General features: G+C 51.4%; 1 protein-coding gene across 4 annotated transcripts in view; it reads right to left on the minus strand.

Moving 5' to 3' along the window:
• Positions 1-3,540: 3,540 nt before the first annotated feature.
• Positions 3,541-20,229, minus strand: part of VAV1 (vav guanine nucleotide exchange factor 1) — a 57,206-nt gene continuing 40,517 nt past the window's right edge. For 2 of the 4 annotated variants that reach the window (XM_037888026.2, XM_037888028.2), the window contains exons 13-27: positions 19,384-19,469; positions 17,755-17,887; positions 16,840-16,949; positions 15,247-15,348; positions 14,893-14,990; positions 14,217-14,239; positions 12,573-12,618; positions 11,687-11,823; positions 9,554-9,619; positions 8,907-8,938; positions 8,536-8,652; positions 7,764-7,851; positions 6,883-6,997; positions 4,753-4,904; positions 3,541-3,869 (exon numbers count right to left, since the gene is read on the minus strand). In XM_037888026.2, coding sequence (XP_037743954.1) covers positions 3,816-3,869; positions 4,753-4,904; positions 6,883-6,997; positions 7,764-7,851; positions 8,536-8,652; positions 8,907-8,938; positions 9,554-9,619; positions 11,687-11,823; positions 12,573-12,618; positions 14,217-14,239; positions 14,893-14,990; positions 15,247-15,348; positions 16,840-16,949; positions 17,755-17,887; positions 19,384-19,469 — 1,359 coding nt within the window. In that variant the 3' untranslated portion in view covers positions 3,541-3,815. The remainder of the gene's footprint in view (positions 3,870-4,752; positions 4,905-6,882; positions 6,998-7,763; positions 7,852-8,535; positions 8,653-8,906; positions 8,939-9,553; positions 9,620-11,686; positions 11,824-12,572; positions 12,619-14,216; positions 14,240-14,892; positions 14,991-15,246; positions 15,349-16,839; positions 16,950-17,754; positions 17,888-19,383; positions 19,470-20,229) is intronic. The other 2 variants (XM_037888027.2, XM_043532862.1) reach the window with 1 other exon arrangement.

Here is a 20,229-nt window from a genome sequence, read left to right on the forward strand (position 1 = left end):
AACTGGGGGTCACGAGGTAATGGGGGGGGGGCGTGTCACAGGCCCCCATGCATGCCGGGGCTCTGGCTGTCCGCCTTGTGCAGGGCGGACAGCCTGAGCCCTTCAAAGCTGGGTGGCTGGAGAGCAGCAGCTGCTGGCCAGGCGCCCAGCTCTGAAGGCAGCGCGGCCTCGAGCAACAGCACAGAAGTAAGGGTGGCATGGGGGGGGAGGTTGTCACTTTTTGGCGGGGGGGGGGGGTCATCACAGCCTGAAATATTTTCGGGGGGGGGGGGCTAGCAAAAAAGGGGTGAGAACCCTTATGTTAAAGCATGGTGGGAGAATGGGAGTCAGGACTCCTGGGTTCTCTCCCCAGCTCAGGGAGGGGAGTGAGGTCTAGTGGTTAGAGCAGAGGGGGGCTCTGAAAGTCAAGACACCTGGGTCCTAACGCTGGCCCTAAGAGAGGTTTAATTTAGTGCTTCGGAGCGATGGGCTGAAAGTCAGAGCTGCTGGATCTAACCCCAGAGCTGGGAGGAAGTGTGTGTGACAGTGCCCCCTAAGGCTTTATGGAAATATGCTTATGAAAATATATATATATGACATAACTGGCATATGTTTTATGCTACATATACCATGTAACATATCTATGAAAAGGTTATGATCTATTGAATCTATTAATCCTATTTGTAGGCATATGTCAGTTTTGTATTCAAATATGAATATTTGCTGTGTACTGGCTTGATATATTTTTTTTTTTTTTTTTTTTTTAAGTAGCCTTTGTAAAGCATTTGGTCAGCTTCTTGAGAAAGGAACGTGCAAATTAAGTACCCAGTCAAGAAGCATTTAACAAACAATGGATGCTGGAAGGCTCCAATTCACATAAGAAATCTTCCTGGAGACATTCAAGATAGCATGTGGGCAATGGCTGCCACCTGTAAGTTCTGATTCATGCATGGACATGTGACTTGCCCGTGTGACTCCAAAACTCCATCGTGTAGCTGGATTTTGCATAGGAGAGAAGAGGGGGCTCCACCCACAAGAGAGTCTGTCTAAGCCCGTGGGAGACCCCTCCATTTGGTCTTCAGCTGGCTAAAGAGAGAACCTCTCCACCCCCCACAAGGATACCTGAAAGAAACTGGAACAAAGGACAGTAGAGGGGGTGTGAGTGATTGCTGGACCCAAAGGAGGCTAGTCTGTAAAAGGAAGCTTACTGGGTGAGGATTTTATCTGTATTCAATTTTATTACTGTTCTAGACTCAGACTTGCGTGTTTTATTCTATTTTGCTTGGTAATTCACTTTGTTCTGTCTGTTAGTACTTGGAACCACTTAAATCCTACTCTCTGTATTTAATAAAATCACTTTTTACTTATTAATTAACCCAGAGTATGTATTAATACCTGGGGGTGGGGGTCAAACAGTTGTGCATCTCTCTCTGTCAGTGTTATAGAGGGTGAACAATTTATGAGTTTACCCTGTATAAGCTTTATACAGGGTAAAACAGATTTATTTGGGGTTTGGACCCCATTGGGAGTTGGGCATCTGAGTGTTAAAGACAGGAACACTTCTTAAATTGTGTTCAGTTAAGTCTGCAGCTTTGCGGCACGTGGTTCAGACCCTGGGTCTGTGTTGGAGCAGACTGGTGTGCCTGGCTCAGCAAGACAGGGTGCTGGAGTCCCACCGTGGCAGGGAAAGCTGGGGCAGAAGTAGTCTTGGCACATCAGGTGGCAGCCCCCAAGGGGTTTCTGTGATCCAACCCGTCACAGTGTGGTCTGATGGTTAGAAGAGGGGCCTGGTAGTCAGGACTCCTGGGTTCTGTTCCTGGCTCATAAATTGACTTGCCAGCAAGTTGCCCCCCCCCCCACCTGCCCAGATGCCTTGGCTCACCCTGCTGACCAACTTAGTAAAGGGTTAATGTGATACCCGTCACTCTGTGTTCTTGGGGAACCAGGGCACAGTATCCAGCCTGTCTGGCTCCTAAAGGATGCCCCCAGCCTCTGCTTGAACCAAAATCGATCGGAGAAAAGACTTGCAGAAAGCAGTGAAGGGCAGTGTGAGACACACCTAGACCTCTCCTGACAAGGGTGATAGGATTAAGGCAACTCCCCTAGCCTCATCTGCATCAAAGATAGGACAAGGAGGCATCTCCATTAGCATACAGAATGGAGATTCCAAGGCAAGAACCACACTGAACTCTGGGACCAGAAAAGCAGGGAAGCACTGCATGATGGGGGATCTCTGCTCCAGATGTTAATGAACCTATGCCTGCGCACCCCCAGCTCAGCAGTTATCAGACCAATTCTAGTAATGAATCCTTGATTGAGATCCAAAATACTGAAGCTGCCTAATTGCATTGTGAGCTCTCTCCAAGGAACACCACCCATAGCCAGGAATGATCAGCTCCCATGTCAAGCCTGAATGATGTAGTGTTCTCCCATGAACCATTGATGTTTCTCTACAAAAACCCCTTACCTATGTTCAAGTAAATGTTCTGATGCCTGGATCCAAACTCTGCATCAGTTCCACGGGGACTTCATCTTCTCCTGACTGATCGTGCTGGAGGCTCTGCCTGTTTCCAGCATTCAGGGCCCTGAGCAACTACCATCACCTAGGAACCCTGACCAGTTCAAACTTCGTGGAGCGGTGAGATCCTCTCCCCTCTGTTTTCTTTTCTTCCTCAGGTATAACTTTCTAACCCTGACTTGTTTGATCAGGTACCGTTTTCTATATATGACTTTTGTAACCTTTAATAATGTAACTGTTATGTTGGTTTAGGCTCTCCTTGTGTAGTTATCACTGTTATTCAATAAATAACTTTTATGGTTAAGCTGGTTGCTTCCCTCCCTCTCTCTCTCTGAACTTTACTCTTTTGTGGTTTTGGCTTCCCTATTTACGCTGAAGCAACGCTGCTCTTACCTAAGCTAAAGATCCCTATAGCGCCCAAAAATCCTGTGGGGTTTGTTCATCAAGTGGGTTACGACCAGAACAATTATAACGTGAAAGTGGGGATAGGGACGTGCTGAACCTGGGACATACAAGGGTGGCAGCTTGAAAGTGCTGGTTGACCTGGTCCACTCAGACCTGCTCTGTTCATGTGTGGGTGTGTGTTCATCCGGTCCTGGGGTTGGAGGAACCCAGCCCTGGGGAACCTAGGTCCTGCAGGATAGCTCCATGGGGAGGGGACTTGCAGCAGGGAGAAGTAGAGCTCCATATGAACACACAAGTGACACAAGCACTACGTTGATAGAATTACAGAATCCGCCCCACCCCCACCCCTCCTAGAAGAGTAACCCGAATAAATGAGCATACCTAACGGGCAAATCTGGTACCAAATGGCAATCACGTGAGCCTGTTGCCATCTGGGTTCTGCCTATGCTGGAGGGAATATAAAGGTGACAGTGGGCAAGAGATCCTCCCTCCCCAGGGGTCCGCCTCCTACCCATTCACGAGGCGGCAGCCCTCTGGGCTCCATACTCTGGCGCCTGATGGGGCAGTTGGATCATGGCTCGGACTGGAGAGAAAAGGGCTTTTGGGGGCAGGGTGGCAGACGATACATCCCCAGCCCGTCCACTCATCCAGTTTATTTAACACAAAACTTCCTTTACATGCGTGAGAGAAGAGAAAGAGAAGAGGGTTCCGAAAGTTCATAAATTAATAGTCCAGGGGGTGCTACTCCCCTCCGCACTTGCCACTGGGCACCAACACAACATTTCTTCCTGCTACAGAGACCCCTTCCAGGCCTGGCTCCGCGTGAGCTCACAGTGTGAGCTCTGCGTGAGCCCACGGGAATCCTGTGGGTCATGATCTCAGAAGGGAAAAAAATTACACAGGGCTCCAGACCTCAGCAATATTCCGAATAATCTTCCTCCACGTAATTCGCTGGGAACCAGCCAACCTAGGAGGGGAAAACCCAGTGAGACGTTCAGTTGTTATCACAAAACAGCCATTGGAACATGGCCCATGTGTCAGATACACATTGCTGCCCTCTTCTGGATGAAATGGGTGCTGCTTACCTGTGTGTCATAAGCCCTTTACTGCTAAGAGCTAACAGGGATTCTCCTGTAACTCAGCTGATTTTCACAGCAGGAAGATCTGTGTGCTATCCCCAATGCTGTGGTGAGATATGCTGGCCATGCCATGCGGCACAAGGGCCACTATCCTGAGGCATGGGTAGCAGGGATTGAACTGTGGACCTCTGGATCTAAAGGCACCAGTCTCTACTGCTTGACCTAAAAGCCCCAGCTCCATTAGCTGGCTCATCAACCGCTACTGTCCCAGCCACCACTAGGGGGAGACAAAGTGCCACGGAAGTCACCAGTTGGCCATAGATTTCTTGGCATTTTATACTCACACTAGGTGTTCTTGTTACCAGATGCATCAGAACGTGTAGGCGTGCGGGCGCAGGCATGTGGAGCGATCGTGCGTGTGCACGTACGTGTATGTGGAGATCGTATATGCGTGTGTGCACACGTGCGTGCACATGCGAGAGGAGTGCGTGTGCAGGCATGCAGAGATTGTGTGCGCGTGAGCACATCTTCATGCGCGGATTGTGTGTGTGCATGCATGGATTGTGGGTGTGGGTGAGACAGAAATGCTCGGTGTGTGTAGAGGTGTGAAGAACCCTGCCCTCTGCTGGATGGGATATGTCAGAGCGGGTCATGTGCGTGTATGTGTGTGTAACACTGCCCCCTTGTGGACGGGTTTGTCAGGCCTTTTCTGGTGTATAAGGGGGCTGTAAAACTCCGCCGGTCCCAACCCCCTCTCGGCGGTGCACTCACCCGGCCATAGATCTCCCCTTTCCACCAGCCCTGCTGCCCTTTCTTGCTCAGGATCTTTATGATGTCGCCCTCCTTGAGTGTCAGCTCCGTCCGGTCCCGTGCGCAGAAATCGTAGCGAGCCTTTGCCGATCCAAAGTACTTCAGCCCTCCTGCTGCAAGGGGACAGACCCACACTAGAGACAGGACTGGACACCCTCAAATAAAGATCCACCCCTTTGGTGGGATCCTGGAAAGCGAGCGGCCCCCAGAAGCGCTCGTCACCCACCACATGGCTGGAGGCATTGAACTCATGGTGAAAGACTGGCTCTCTCCCCTCCTAGGGTTCCGAGGGCTTGAGCCGCAGAGGGTTAATTTCAAGAGACCACCAGGGTGGAGTGCATGCACCAGCCATGATGCACAGAATCATGGAAAAATCATGGAGCAGGTCCTCAAGGAATCAATTCTGAAGCACTTAGAGGAGAGGAAAGTGATCAGGAACAGTCAGCATGGATTCACCAAGGGAAAGTCATGCCTGACTAACCTAATTGCCTTCTATGACAAGATAACTGGCTCTGTGGATGAGGGGAAAGCAGTGGACATGTTGTTCCTTGACTTTAGCAAAGCTTTTCACAGTTTCCCACAGTATTCTTGCCAGTAAGTTAAAGAAGTATGGGCTGGATAAATGGACGATAAGGTGGATAGAAAGCTGGCTAGATTGTCGGGCTCAACGGGTAGTGATCAATGGTTCCATGTCTAGTTGGCAACCGGTATCAAGTGGAGTGCCCCAAGGGTCGGTCCTCGGGCCGGTTTTGTTCAATATCTTCATTAATGATCTGGAGGATGGTGTGGATTGCACCCTCAGCAAGTTTGCAGATGACATTAAACTGGGAGGAGAGGTAGATACACTGGAGGGTAGGGATAGGATACAGAGGGCCCTAGACAAATTAGAGGATTGGGCCAAAAGCAATCTGATGAGGTTCAACAAGGACAAGTGCAGAGTCCTGCACTTAGGACAGAAGAACCCCATGCACCGCTACAGACTAGGGACCGAATGGCTAGGCAGCAGTTCTGCAGAAAAGGACCTAGGGGTTACAGTGGACAAGAAGCTGGATATGAGTCAACAGTGTGCCCTTGTTGCCAAGAAGGCCAATGGCATTTTGGGATGTATAAGTAGGGGCATTCTCTGCAGATCGAGGGACGTGATCGTTCCCCTCTATTCAACAGTGGTGAGGCCTCACCTGGAGTACTGTATCCAGTTTTGGGCCCCACACTACAAGAAGGATGTGGAAAAATTGGAAAACGTCCAGAGGAGGGCAACAAAAATGATTATGGGACTGGAACACATGACTTATGAGGAGAGGCTAAGGAAACTGGGATTGTTTAGTCTGCGGAAGAGAAGAATGAGGGGGGATTTGATAGCTGCTTTCAACCAACTGAAAGGGGGTTCCAAAGAGGATGGATCTAGATTGTTCTCAGTGATAGCACATGACAGAATGAGGAGTAATGGTCTCAAGTTGCAGTGGGGGAGGTTTAGGTTGGATATTAGGAAAAACTTTTTCACTGGAAGGGTGGTGAAGCACTGGAATGTGTTACCTAGGGAGGTGGTGGAATCTCCTTCCTTAGAAGTTTTTAAGGTCAGGCTTGACAAAGCCCTGGCTGGGATGATTTAGTCGGGGATTGGTCCTGCTTTGAGCAGGGGGTTGGACTAGATGACCTCCTTAGGTCCCTTCCAACCCTGATATTCTATGATTCTATGATTTTTAATAGAGGGGGCCTTCGGGGGGCCATGGCCGCCGACCAGTATGAGCGATTTCAGCTGGGGCTGGGAAATGACGGGTTTTCCCGCCAGACATTTTTCTCCTGGTTTTGTCCCAATTTTACCATTTCTGTTCAAAGCCCCAATTTTGGGGTCCCCCACACTAAACCCTGGAAATTTGACAAAAACTAGAATGGGGCCGGGGGGGGGCAAAAAATTGGGTTGAAAAGCCACCGTCCCTCAAGAAAAATGTTTTGGGGGAAATTTCCATCCCACATATGCCCGGTCATGAGGACCTATCCCAAGAACCCCGGGGGCTGAGATCCTGCAGCCCTGAGGGAGGGCTCTCGAGGTCTCCCTGCCCCAGCTTCAGCACTGGCCCCCGAGCACCCTACCGGGAGGTCTGGAGATGGCCCTCTGCTCAGGCTCCTTGAACGGGAACTGCAGCGTGGTGTCGAGTGTTTTGAAGCAGTCTTTCAGGGAGTTCTGCTGGTAAAACTCCACCAGCTCCTAGGGAGGAAGTACAGAGGGGCCCTGAGCATGCGGAGATTCCTTCTCATAGGTATCAAGGTCAGAAGGGACCATTATGATCATCTAGTCCGACCTCCTGCACAATGCAGGCCACAGAATCTCACCCACTCACTCCCGCAATAAACCTCTCACCTATGTCTGAGCTATTGAAGTCCTCAAATTGTGGTTTAAGGACTTCAAGGTGCAGAGAATCCTCCAGCAAGTGACCCGTGCCCCATGCTACAGAGGAAGGCGAAAACCTCCCGGGGCCTCTGCCAATCTGCCCTGGAAGAAAATTCCTTCCCGACCCCAAATATGGCGATCAGCTGAAACCCTGAGCATGTGGGCAAGATTCACCAGCCAGATACCCAGGAAAGAATTCTCTGGAGTAACTCAGATCCCACCCCATCTAACTTCCCATCACAGGCCATTGGGCCTATTTACCATGAATATTTAAAGATCAGAGCAGGAACAGAGACAGTAACAACTAGACCCCACTCCCCCAGCCCCTCCAGCCAGAAATAGAACCCAGGAGGCCTGATTCCCAGCCACCTCCTCCTCTAACCCACTAGCCCCCCCCTCCCCCCCTCGCTGGGAACAGAACCCAAGAGTCCTGGCTCCCAGCCCCTCCTGCTCTATTCAGTACATCACACTGCCTTCCTGAGGGCTAAGCGGCTGGTGTTGCACTAAGCATTCCCCCAGTGGCCGGAGCCTTCCAGTGAAGATGGAGTTGAAGCAGTGGATGGGAAATCCGCTCAATTCTTACTATGAGTCCTTTGAACGCCTTCTTCTCCGTGATGCGGTACAGGCCCTCCGACGTCAGGATCTTGATGTGTTTGATTTCTACGTTAAACCTGGGGGCACAGACACCAGCTCTCAGGGGACTGCGGGTTTCCTAACGATCTCGACAGCTGTAATTTTCCAGTGTATTGCACCTTTAAATTTCTAGCTGTCTGCTCTCTGGGGAGGGCAGGGCTTTGTGCATGGAGGGTAGATGCAGCTGGTTACAGAAGAGAGGCACACGCTGTACTCTCTTTCTCTCATAGGGTCTTTCAGAAAGAACTAAGATGGAGATCTGGCCCCACCGATTCCAATGGAGCGACACCGATCCATGCCCTCTGGGGCTCTGGCCCTAGGAATATAGGATTCTCCATAATTGCACGGCTCTGGCCTTATATCCCATCTCAAGTAGCAAGCATATCCAGATGGAAGATCATTCTATGCACTGCAGCTTAAGGCACTTTCCCCTGCTCCCCTAGCTGGTGCTGTTGGAGATGCTATTCTTAAATATCTAACCCTATCTTCTTAACTTACGAAGCAATTTACCTTCATAAGATCACAAGGTAGGGAGTCCCACAGGTTAACTACCTGTTGCATATAAAAATATTTACTTTTACCAGGTGGGCATTTAATTTTGTTACGCGCCCCCTGGTGGTTGCATTATAGGGAAGGGCCCAAAAGAGTTCTTTCTGAGCGGCAGGCTATTCACGCACACGAAGATGTTGCTCTTTAGAAGCTGTTACTAAGGTTAGGATTACTTGATGCTGATGGCAAACTCAGCCGCGTCCTTGACCCTCTGCCGCACCAGGAACGTGCCGTCTGAACGGTTTGTGAGGATTTGCTCCGCCTCTGCTCTCTCCATAGGTCCCGCGTACCTGGAAGGAGGGACATCCACACAGGAGTTATTACTTGAAGTCTACAATTCAGCCACTAGATGTTGCTGTGGGCTGTATGCCATACCAGCGAGGGTGTGGTTTCCCGGTAAACAATGGAGGCAAAGCTGGAACTCAAGCTAGTTTAAGACAGTCTATGATTTCATAGAGCATGATGCATACAAGGCTGGACTCCAGACTAAACAGCAATAAATTATGTAGATGCAGAAATGTTTCAATTCTATAATTTTACTTACCAAAGATAAACAGAAAAATCTGGGGGAGGATTCTGGGGGGGGAAAGAAAAAGGTTTTATTTTCTTGCAGTAAATAAAACGGAGAAGAAAGAGTTATGTCTGGCCCAGGAGAGCTGATGTCTGATGTCAGTACTCTGTTATTCTGGAGTTTCATTTTGCTCCCAGTGTCATATCACAAATAATTCATTTTTTAAAAAATTATGTATATAATGGAACAAAGAATGGGGCCCCATTGTGCCAGGCATTGCATAGACCTTCCCCAAGATCCCCAGGTGCTGCCCAGACACATAGCGAAAGACAGGTCCTGCCCCAGACAGCATGTAAACAAAGAAAGAATGATTATACTCCATTTAAAAATGAGGAGCTGAGGTACAAGGAGATGAAGTGACTTGCCCAAGGTCCCTCACAGGCAGCCTGTGGCAGAGCCAAGAATTTCACTCAAATTTTCTGAGCCCCACTCCAGCGCCTTACCCACAAAACCCACCCTTTCTTCTGCTGCTAAGCATCCTGGATTGTAGACGGACATCTGCCCTTTGTCCCCAGATCAGATGCAACCCACCCAAACTTGTCTAAGGAATTTAGAGACCCTACAAAAACATCCAGCATCTACCAGCTAATCAAGCAAATGGGAAAGGAGTTGCTACTCACACACACATATGGTTTGACTTTTTGGCATGGGAACCAGCCGATCTCATTCGTGGATGTGTTTCTGCCCTGCAAAGCGGAAGCCAATGCATGTCAGATCTATCGTAAATCGGGTGACCAGATGTCCCAATTTTATAGGGACAGTCCTGATATTTGGGCTTTTTCTTATATAGGTGTCTATAACCGCCCACCCCTCATCCCGATTTTTCACACTTGCTATCTGGTCACCCTAATCATAAAGAGCTATCATGGCAGAGGCCAAAGGGGCTGCTCTGGGCCTGGTTTGCAGAGGGACTATGGTAGGCTGGAGGTTTAAGCCGAGAGCAGAAATATTTCAATTTGGCTATCTCGCTGTGGTGTTTCTTGGGAATTGTAGTTTGGTTTTCTCGTGCCCCTATTCTCTGTGGGCCAGGCTCCCCAGCCAGACTACTTCTCCCAGGATGCACCATGGTCAGGGCCTCCCATAATACAACCGTCTCCCCTCACCATGAGGGCAGACTGTGGTGCATCATGGGAGATGTAGTCTGACCAGGAAGCATGGCCTTTGGAAGAGAAATGGGAGCATGAAGCAACCGAACTACAACTCCAACAAGGCACCGGGGCTACAGTCCCCCACCATAATATTTCATTTTTTCCCTCAAAAGTTGACCATTTTGCACAGGAAAAAGCCCCCTTTTTCCAACCAACTCTAGCCTGAAGGCCTGAGCCAACCCCCACTGAAGTCAATGGGCATCTTCTCCATGGGCTCCTGTGGGTTTTGAATGAAACCCTGCCCACCTCTTTTCCACTGGCTCCAGTGGGTTTTGGATCAAACCCTGCCTAACACTCAGCATCTCTGATCAGAGCCAGCGCTGAGATCAGGGCCCCATTGTGCCAAGTGCTTCACAGACTCCGACTGAGATCAGAGCTCCATCATGCCAGGAATTAACTGGGAGAAGACAAGGCATGGGTGACCCTGCCAAAGGGGCTATTTATTGCTGCTAAAGCCCGAGGTATAAACACAGAGACACTGAAAGCAGGTTGGACACCACAGCTGCTGGACGGGGCAGACCCAGTTGTTCTCTCTGGCCTTCACTGCCTGGCATCACCACTAAGAGGAGTCTGCCTCCCTCTTGGCCTCATCAGGAGAGTCGAATACAGGGCTCAACAACTGAGCCATGCTCAGAAGCGGCCCAGATCAGTTCTGTTTCATCATTCAGAGCCTGATGCCGCCTGGCCTCCCGAACAACAAGAGGCTAAAGCATGAATTGATTTATGCTGCTCTCCTCTTTGACACCTGATTTTAAAGACACCCCTCCCCACCATCATTTCTTATCATGAGCTCTGTAACGATCCCAGCTACGGTCATCAGCAGGGCTTGGCGGCTGGAATGTTAGTGCTGACAGACCCCTTCCACTTGAGCTAACGTGAGCTCCATTAGCCAGCTGCATTAACTTGCGGTGTCTTGAAAACTGCATTGCAACTGTACGCTATCCCTTTAAACGCTCAGGGGGTGGTGGTGGGGTGTTCCTGGTCCTGCTTATGGGCAGGGAGCTCTGTAGGAAGCTCTGAGATGTGGGCCTAGCAATAGTTAGATTGCAGCCAGCCAGCCTGGAGTAAGCTGGGGTGAGTTATGCCTCAGGGAGAAGTCTGTTTTGTCTCTCTCTGTTTTGGGGTTCTTGTATGTTATCATTCTGGATTCAATTAAATAAAGTTGTGTTACATTGCAACTTTCCAGCAAGAGTATTCTGGGTTTATCTAGTTTCTCGGTTTGCATGCCATGAACATAACGGTAGTCAGACTGTTACCCTCTGGGTGGACCAGCCATCCAAAGGAGATGTCCTCATGTGGCGGAGCCCTGTGGTTTTGGAACCAGAAGTCGCAGCTTCAAGTCCCCGCTGACCAAATTTATGTGCAATTCCTCTAGTCCAGCAGTTCCCAAACTGTGGGTCTCAACCCCAAGTGGGGTCACCCCATCAGCGGGTGGGGTTGCGAGTCCGAGTGAGTAGACAAACGAAATCTCAGCAGCGGGTCTAGTGATGTAGTTATGGGGTGGTGGGAATCTGTGGGACTGAACGCTCAGGAACCGCTGTTCTAGTCAGCGTGTCTCCATGAGGGCAACCGGAGCCGGGGGTGGATGGCTGCGGAGACACCTACCTCCCACCATAGCTGCTGCACCTCAGCTTTGGTCAGCTCCACAATGTCCCCCAGGCTGAGTCGCAGCGACGGGCCAAATGCCACGGGTGGCGGGGGCAGCCCATAATAGTCCTGGCAGACCTCCATTTTGGGCAGCCCTAAGGAAACAAGGACATTGGCAAGGAACCGGTCACAGAGCAACCCCATGTATCTCCCTGCAGCAAACGCCTGCCACCCGGCTGCATCTGCGCCCAGCGCTCCTCCCACCCACTACGTGGACACACGTGGACGGTCACATCTTCCTGGTGCGAGGGGGACAGAAAATCCTCCCCGTGCTCTACATGGGGGATAGAGGGAAAGCCCTGGGGCAGGCCTCATTTGCCCCTCCAGGACAGGGATTCTGCATGCAGGAAGGTGTATTTTAAGGGCTTATTGTCTCCTGAACCCTCGTCCACCCAGAGCTCCCATGAGCCAGTGGGGCTTTCCTGCAGGTGCCCTGAATTTAAGCTGGAGCTCAGCATCCCAGCACAGATCAGGGATCCAGCTAGTCCGGTGTCCAGCCTGTGGGAACGGTAGCTCAGTTACCACATGTCCTCCTCTATGGGGCAAGCTCCCCAGCCGGACTGCATCTCCCATGATGCACTACAGCTTCAGAGGGATGGGGTTATAGTATTCCAGTCCCTCATAGTACAGCAGATCTAGCAGAATTTAAAGGGGGGTCCTTTATTGAGGCGTTAGACCCAGAGCAGACCCTCGGCTCTCTCCAGGCTGCAGTGCCTGGTGTCACCAATAGGGGTCTCCAACACACCAGGCCTAATCAGGACTGCTGATTACAAGAAAGGAAATTCCTTCCTGACTCCCCTGCCTGCCCTGAAGCATGAGAGTGGGTGCCTGCCACAGGACTTACCAAGGTCGTTCTTCTTTCTCTCCTGGGTGTGTCGGTTGGATTTGTTCTGCAGAGGGAAGACAAGGAGCCTGGCTCAGATAAGGAGGATGTGTGGGATCTGTCTGAAGTTCAGCAGGCACAGACCCTGCTATAAATCAGCAGGGGGTGTAGTATTATGAGCAGAACTGGAGTAAGAGGGTGGGGCTTGAGGAGGGACTTAGGTCAGTGTGGTACTAGGGGAGGGCTCAGCAAGGCAAATATAACAACCCCCCATGTGGTACTTAATCCCCTTCTAATGGTAATTGAGCCATAGACAGAGGCTGATGAGCCTGCTGCTAGGTCAGGTTTTAGACCCAGAGGTCCCAGGTTTGATGCCCATTCCTGGTGACTGCCCCAGCAACATCATATAAGCTGGGACCAAGCTCCTTTGCGCCCAGTCTCTAGACCCTCAGCATGTAAAGATCTCCCTTGTCCCGCATCACTTATTGCTAACGAACCATGGGTAGGGCTCTGTGATCTCCTGATGCTGCCATTTAGGCTGTGACTAGGGCTGATCCGAAACATTTCCCATTTGGGGTTTTTCTGAGAAACATCATTTTTTCATGAAAAGTGTCGGCTTTCTGCAGAAAAATGGCTAATTTTTCATCAAAAAATCCCCCAAAGGCCTGAAAATTTCCATATGCTGCCCCAGTGCCTCCTGGGAGTTGTAGTTCAGTGCCCCCGTGCCCCCGTTTTCTTCTATGGGCCTGGTTCCCTGGCTGGATTACATCTCCCGTGTGCTCTCCCCCATCAGCCACAAGGCCTGGCTCTTTGCTCACTTACACTGGAGCATCACTGGTGTAAAATAAGGCGTGGGTGAGCGAGAAATTAGGTGCAACATCTGTCTGATAAACAGTATGAGGAGCTGGAAATGGCCCACCTTGATTATCATACACATTGTAAGGAGAGTGATCACTTTACATAAACTATTACCAGCAGGAGAGTGGGGTGGGGGGAGAGAAAACCTTTTGTAGTGATAAACACCCATTTTTTCATGGTTTGTGTGTATAAAAACATCTTCTGTATTTTCCACAGTATGCATCCGATGAAGTGAGCTTTAGCTCACGAAAGCTTATGCTCAAATAAATTGGTTAGTCTCTAAGGTGCCACAAGTCCTCCTTTTCTTTTTAGTATGAGGAGAGAAAGCCAGGCAGCAAATGAGCTGAGGTGAAGGGAACCTTGATTAAAAGTCAGTGGTGCTTCAAGGGGCAGTATTGCCCAGCGGATGGAGCACTGGACTGGGACTCAAGAGACCTGCCTTCTATTTCCAACTCTGACTTGTGTGATCCTGGCCAAATCCCCTCCCCTCTCCAGGCCTCAGTTTCCAAACCCTCCGACTTAATTGTTATTCATATTTATTAGGTGTCTCACGGTACGCCTAGGACTCCGCCTCTCCCCCAGGCCCAGGCCCAGGACTCCGTTGTGCTAGGCGCTGTACAGACACAGAGCAAAAAGACAGCCCCAGCCTCTTACTAGGCGCTTTTCGGAGCCCAGCACAGTAAAAGTCTCAATCTCGGCTGGGACTTCTAGCTCCTATCACAATACAACTAATAAATCCACCCCCCAGATGAGAACGTTTTCTCCCTAAGAGATTTAAGGTTGTTCGGGGTTGGTTTGTTTGTTTACCTTTTTCATCGTAGACCCATAATCTGGATTAAACAGAAAAGGGGGGAAACGATTACTCAGTTAGTTGCGAAATCTCATCCTGCGAGTTCTCAGACTAAATTAAAGCAGAATTGTATTTCTGGTTGTGGGAGACCAGTATGTGCCAGGGAGGCTGGGTTAGAAAACCCACCTCCTGTCCCACGTGGTGCCCCTTTGTCACCCCACTGGCATCTCAGCGGCATGTGGCTGCAGCGCAGATGGTGATACAGAGCAGCAGCAGTGAAGGGGTTAACTCGTGCCCGTAGGCCAACTCTTTCCTTCCTCTGCTCTTGTATTCAGCCACTTGCAACTGCAGCCTCCTCAGATGTATCCCAGAATCCTTTGTGCTGCCATACCCCAGCTGCATCCCAGAATCCCTTGCACCATTTTGCGCATCCCTTGCACGACTTTGTCCAGCTGCATCCCAGAATCTCTTGCACCTCATGGCCCAGATGCATCCCAGAATGCATTGCACTTCATGGCCTAGATGCATCCCACAATCTCTTGCCCCCAACCCTTCAGATAGGACCCCCTGGGAATCAGCTGATTAGTTTCCGGGTTGTTCTAAGGAAGGCTGGCCGCAGGCAGGCTCAGGTAGCAGGAACGGAGTTGTACCTCCCGCCAACGCTGCTGACCTGGGCTGGGCACAGACACGTACCTGAGCTCGATTTCCCGCAGGGGGCTACCCGGCCCAGACACTCCTTGTGAGCCGGGGCTTTGCATCGGCTGCAGCGATAGCCCTGGTAGAACGTGCCCCTGTTTGCACCGCCAAGAGAGAGAACATGTGTGTTAGAGTCACCGTGGTAAATCGGGGCTTGATGTCATCCCACCACACCCTTCCGCCCTGCCCTATTAACCCCTACCTCCCCATGCCCCATTCCCAGCTCAGCCCTGCCCCACAAATTAACCCCAAGCATGGGAACGGCCAAACTCAGGAGATGCCTTAGCTGGGAGCAGTAGTGTAGACCAGTGGCTGGCACGGGCATCGCACATGGATCCAGGCAGCGCCTACCTGAGCAGCATCTGGCAGGATTTGCAGGACGCATTCTCCTCGAAGGAGTACATGTGGAAGTCGTGGCCATTGGATGTGGCGTTCTCAGGGTAGATATTGGAGCTACGGGGATCAGGGGAGAGAGACAGACCGAGTTATGCTTATGATTATTATTGTTATTTATTAGGTGTATTACGGTAGCACCTAGGAGTCCCAGTCATTGGCCAGCTCCCCTTCACGCTCGGCACTGAATATTACGGTAGTACCCAGGAGCACTTCGTCCCCTTGTTCTGGTGGAGCCGGCGCGCTGAATATAGCAGTGTAGCGAGGTGGGGTGAGGAGCGGGAGGAGCTGGCCACCCTGAGGACGAGCCTACGGGCTTGGACGGGATCGTACTCAGGGCAGCTAGTCCCGCCTGCCGTTCGCACCCCCACAGCTACACTTCCATTTTTAGTGCAAGGCTTGAACAGATCTAGCACAGGTATGTCTGCTCGGGCTGGAAATTACAGCCACAGTTCAGATCGTAGATTTACCCTATGTGTCTGTGCAGCGCCTGGCACAACGGGGCCCTGATCTCAGCTGGGGCAGGGACCGTCTCTCGCTGTGTCCGTGCAGCGCCCGGCACAACGGGGCCCTGATCTCAGCTGGGGCAGGGACCATCTTTCGCTGTGTCTGTGCAGCTCCTGGCACAACAGGGCCCTGATCCCAGCTGGGGCAGGGACCGTCTCTCACTGTGTCTGTGCAGCGCCTGGCACAACGGGGCCCTGATCTCAGCTGGGGCAGGGACCATCTCTCGCTGTGTCTGTGCAGCTCCTGGCACAACAGGGCCCTGATCCCAGCTGGGGCAGGGACCGTCTCTCGCTGTGTCTGTGCAGCGCCTGGCACAACGGGGCCCTGATCTCAGCTGGGGCAGGGACCGTCTCTCGCTGTGTCCGTGCAGCGCCTGGCACAACGTGGCCCTGATCTCAGCTGGGGCAGGGACCGTCTCTCGCTGTGTCCGTGCAGCGCCTGGCACAACGGGGCCCTGAGCTCAGCTGGGGCAGGGACCGTCTCTCGCTGTGTCCATGCAGCGCCTGGCACAACATGGCCCTGATCTCAGCTGGGGCAGGGACCGTCTCTCGCTGTGTCCGTGCAGCGCCTGGCACAATGGGGCCCTGATCTCAGCTGGGGCAGGGACCGTCTCTCGCTGTGTCTGTGCAGCGCCTGGCACAACAGGGCCCTGATCTCAGCTGGGGCAGGGACCGTCTCTCGCTGTGTCCGTGCAGCGCCTGGCACAACGGTGCCCTGATCTCAGCTGGGGCAGGGACCCTCTCTCGCTGTGTCTGTGCAGCGCCTGGCACAACGGGGCCCTGATCTCAGCTGGGGCAGGGACCGTCTCTCGCTGTGTCCGTGCAGCACCTGGCACAACAGGGCCCTGATCCTCACCAGAACCTCTGGCCACTACCACTTTACCACTAATAATCTAGCAAGCAACAACCAACCGAGGGGAGAGGGGGGCAGGACATGGCAGAGAAGTTTCAAAGAAGGGCTGGGACAGTTTTTTGACACCGAATCTGGGGAGATTCAGTGGGGAAGGATGGGAGTGAGGGTGTGTGGGGTGGGGGGGGGACGTACATGGACATTTCAAACTGCTCCATCCACTTCTTCTTCAGCTCTCGCGTCTTGAAGAAGAGCTCGTAACCCTGGGTCCCGTAAGAACAGATCAGGTGGAACATGTGAGTCCACTGGAAAAGACAAGTGCACGGATGTTTAACAGTTCCCCTGGAACTCATGGGCAGTCGGCGGGGGGGGGTCCCACCTTCCCAGTAACTGCATATCAGACAAGGGGACTCAAAGAGAGACGTGAAACCACACTCCCGCCCACCAGCAGCAGACAGGGGCAGTGCAGACTAGAAATTAGAGCAAGGGAGTGGGGAGCCAGGATGCCTGGGGTCTATTCCCAGCCTTGGAAGGGGAGTGATTACAGCTAGGGAAGCAGGAGTTGGACTACCAGGGTTCTACAACTGGCTTTTGGAAGGAGCGTTGACTAGTAGTTAGAGCAGGGTGTGCGTGGAAGCCAGGACTCCTGGGTTCTTTTCCTGGCTGTTGGGAAGAATGTGCCTAGTAGTCGAAGCAGGGGGACTGGCAGCCAGGATGACTGGGTTCTATTCCTGGCTGATGGGAGGAATGTGCCCAGGGTTAGAGCAGAGGGACTAGGAGTGGGAGTTATTTTGCTGACTCTCCCTGGCAGCCAGAACTGGCAGGTCTCATTAGCTCCAACCCAGGACAGAAAAGGGTTGAGCCAGGGGGAAGAGGAGCTAGCACAGGGGCGAATAGTGGGATCAGCCAAGCTAAGGAGACGCCTTGGGCCAAAGACTGTGTGGAAATGGTGCAGACTCTGTATGTGTGTGGCCGCTGCCCCCTACTGGGGGGAAATACCTGCTCTGAGTAAGTGTGGGTATGGATGTGCGGGATGGAGTGCACACATGTTGTGTTAGCAGGGTGGGAGAGGCTCCAGCTCACACACACACACACATCCCACAGCGTTACCTTCTTATTGTCCTTTTCTCCTGAGGAGTCATCCCGGATCTGGTAAGCGTGGAGGTCGATGAAATCTCTCATCTCGTAGGAGTCCCCTTTCCTCTTGCAAATGAGCAGGGCTTGGTCCAGAAGGAAGGCATACCTGCAAGGAACAGGCCCCGACACGGAGAAGGATGGAGACAGAACCTGGGACAGATGAACCACCGACGGGCCGGGGGCGGGGGGCGGGAGGAATGCACATCTGGCTTATATGAGCCCCAAGACTTGAGCCCTGCTCTGGGCAGGCCGTATACTTAAGCCAGGTCTACATGCAAAAATTACGTCGACCCAGCTATGTCACTCCGGGGTGTGAAACATCCACACCCCTGAGCGACGAAGTTAAGCTGATCTAAACCCCAGTGCAGACAGCACTAGGTTGCTGAGATAATTCGTCCCAGCTACTGACTCTTCGGGAAGTGGATTAGCTGTGGTGATAGGAGAACCCCCCCGGTGAGTGTCTGCACAGAAACGCTGGCTGTTCTCTGGCTTTTCTCTAAGATGCTCTCCAACCTTTGTTATTCTCTGGACCTCAGGATGACACTATTAAGGACCGTATCTGCTCTAGATCCCCCAACCGCCCCAGAGCTTGATCTTGAAATAGGCAGAGGGGAGGCGGTTCAAGACAGCAAATTATTTTAATTTCGTTTTAGTTGCAGGAAGTGTCCTTAAAAAAAATCAATTTTGGTTTTATCAAAATTTCCTGCCCCCTCCCACCCCAAAACTGTGGGCCAAAAACCCCAACCAACCCAAATCTGGTTTTCCAGTTGAAATTGTCGATACAAAGGATTTCTGAAAAAAACATTCATTTTTGTAGGAATCATTTTGTCCAGCAAGGGCATTTCCCCACCACCCCATTTGTTTTCAATGAAAAGCTGGTTTTTGTTGTTGAAATTGAAAAGAACCCAACCAACCCTGGCAGGAAAGGCCAGATTTTGAATGGCACTAAGACGCGCTATCCCTTGAAAACGCTGATGCTAAACCCCCAGTCCAGGACAGCATTTAAACATGTGTGTAAGTGCCCTTCCTGAAAAGGGACGTGCTCCTGAGCGGAGGCCGGATGCATGCGCTGAATTCTAAGTGCGTGAGCAGTCAGTGTGACTTAAAGCTCAGCATGTACTTAAATGGGGGCCCAGAGCTCTTAGCATCTTGCGGGCTGGAGCCCCAGTTTGGCTCTGTCGGTCGCAGAGGTGGCTGCCATGGGCCATGGCCCGAGAACCGCTGTCCCAGACACTTGTTATGTGATCAGATGCATCGTGGCCCCTTCTGCTGAAAGTCAGCAGCCTAAGAGCAATGGGATGAGCCCTGGAGTTGGCCCCACCGCTCAAGGAGGTAAAAGAGTTTGTAAACTACTTGTATGACCTTAAGTCAAGATGGCAAACCTTCCATCACGTCGGGGGTTTATTGATCATATCTGTACTGCATGGGCAAGCCCTCCACCATCGATTCAGCCCCCACTCCCAGCTAAGCGACATGCCCACGGTCACCCAGCAGGCCAATGACAGAGCCGGCAGAACCCAGGTCTCCAGTCCAGTGCTCTGTCCACTAGGCCGCGCTGCCACCACTCAAAGCCGCTCAGCTCAGCTCTCTGCCTGCCCTCACCTGTCCGTCTTGGAGCGTTTCTCAGTGCTGGTGACCTTTAGCTCCCCGTCAATCTTCGGCCTCCCGTACTGAGCCAGGGACCGTGACTAAGAGGAGAAGGGGGAGAGAAAACCAAACCCGTTACAGGAATTCAGTCTGAGACATAAGGAACCAGCAGGCTGAACAGATGCCATATACCTCCCTAATGGCTGGCCCAAAGATGGTAAGAGTCTACGACTGCAACTGGATGATGGAGCAACTCTTATAGCTACAGAGGGAAAACCTCTGTGCTTGGTCCTGGGTTCACTCCATGGGAGGCCATATTAGGCTGCACAAGGTTCCTAGAGCTGTACAAAGGGTGGTAGCGATAATGCTGGGAAATACCACAGCGACCAGGAGGAGCGGGGAAAGGGAACTGCTCTAGACAGGAGCAGCTCTAACAAAGGCCAGCCAGCAGGAAGCTGTTGAGTGTGTATAATATGCACTCAGGTTTGTATTGTATATACGTATTCCAGGGGAGAGGCGAAGAGTGACACAGTCGGCTGGGGAAAAAATAATTTCATGGCACTTGTTTGAAATAATCAGTTCATTAAAGAGAACGCGCAAATGAAAAGAACTGAATGAAAGAACAACAAAAAATGAAAGGAAAAGCGTAAACCAGTGAAAATCAATGAAAAAGAATGAAAGAGGGGAAACGAATGAATCAGTGAATGAAAGAACCAACCAACAGGTGAATGAATGAAAAAAAGAACAAATGAGTAAAAGAAAATGAATTAAAGAACAAAAAAAAGAAAAAGAGGAAGAATGATCGACGGAACAAATGAATAAAGGAGCGAACAAAAGGGTGAGAGAGGAAAAATGAATGAA

The sequence above is a fragment of the Chelonia mydas genome, chromosome 20, assembly GCF_015237465.2.
Source record: "Chelonia mydas isolate rCheMyd1 chromosome 20, rCheMyd1.pri.v2, whole genome shotgun sequence".
In the NCBI taxonomy this organism is placed as follows: Eukaryota; Metazoa; Chordata; order Testudines; family Cheloniidae; genus Chelonia; species Chelonia mydas.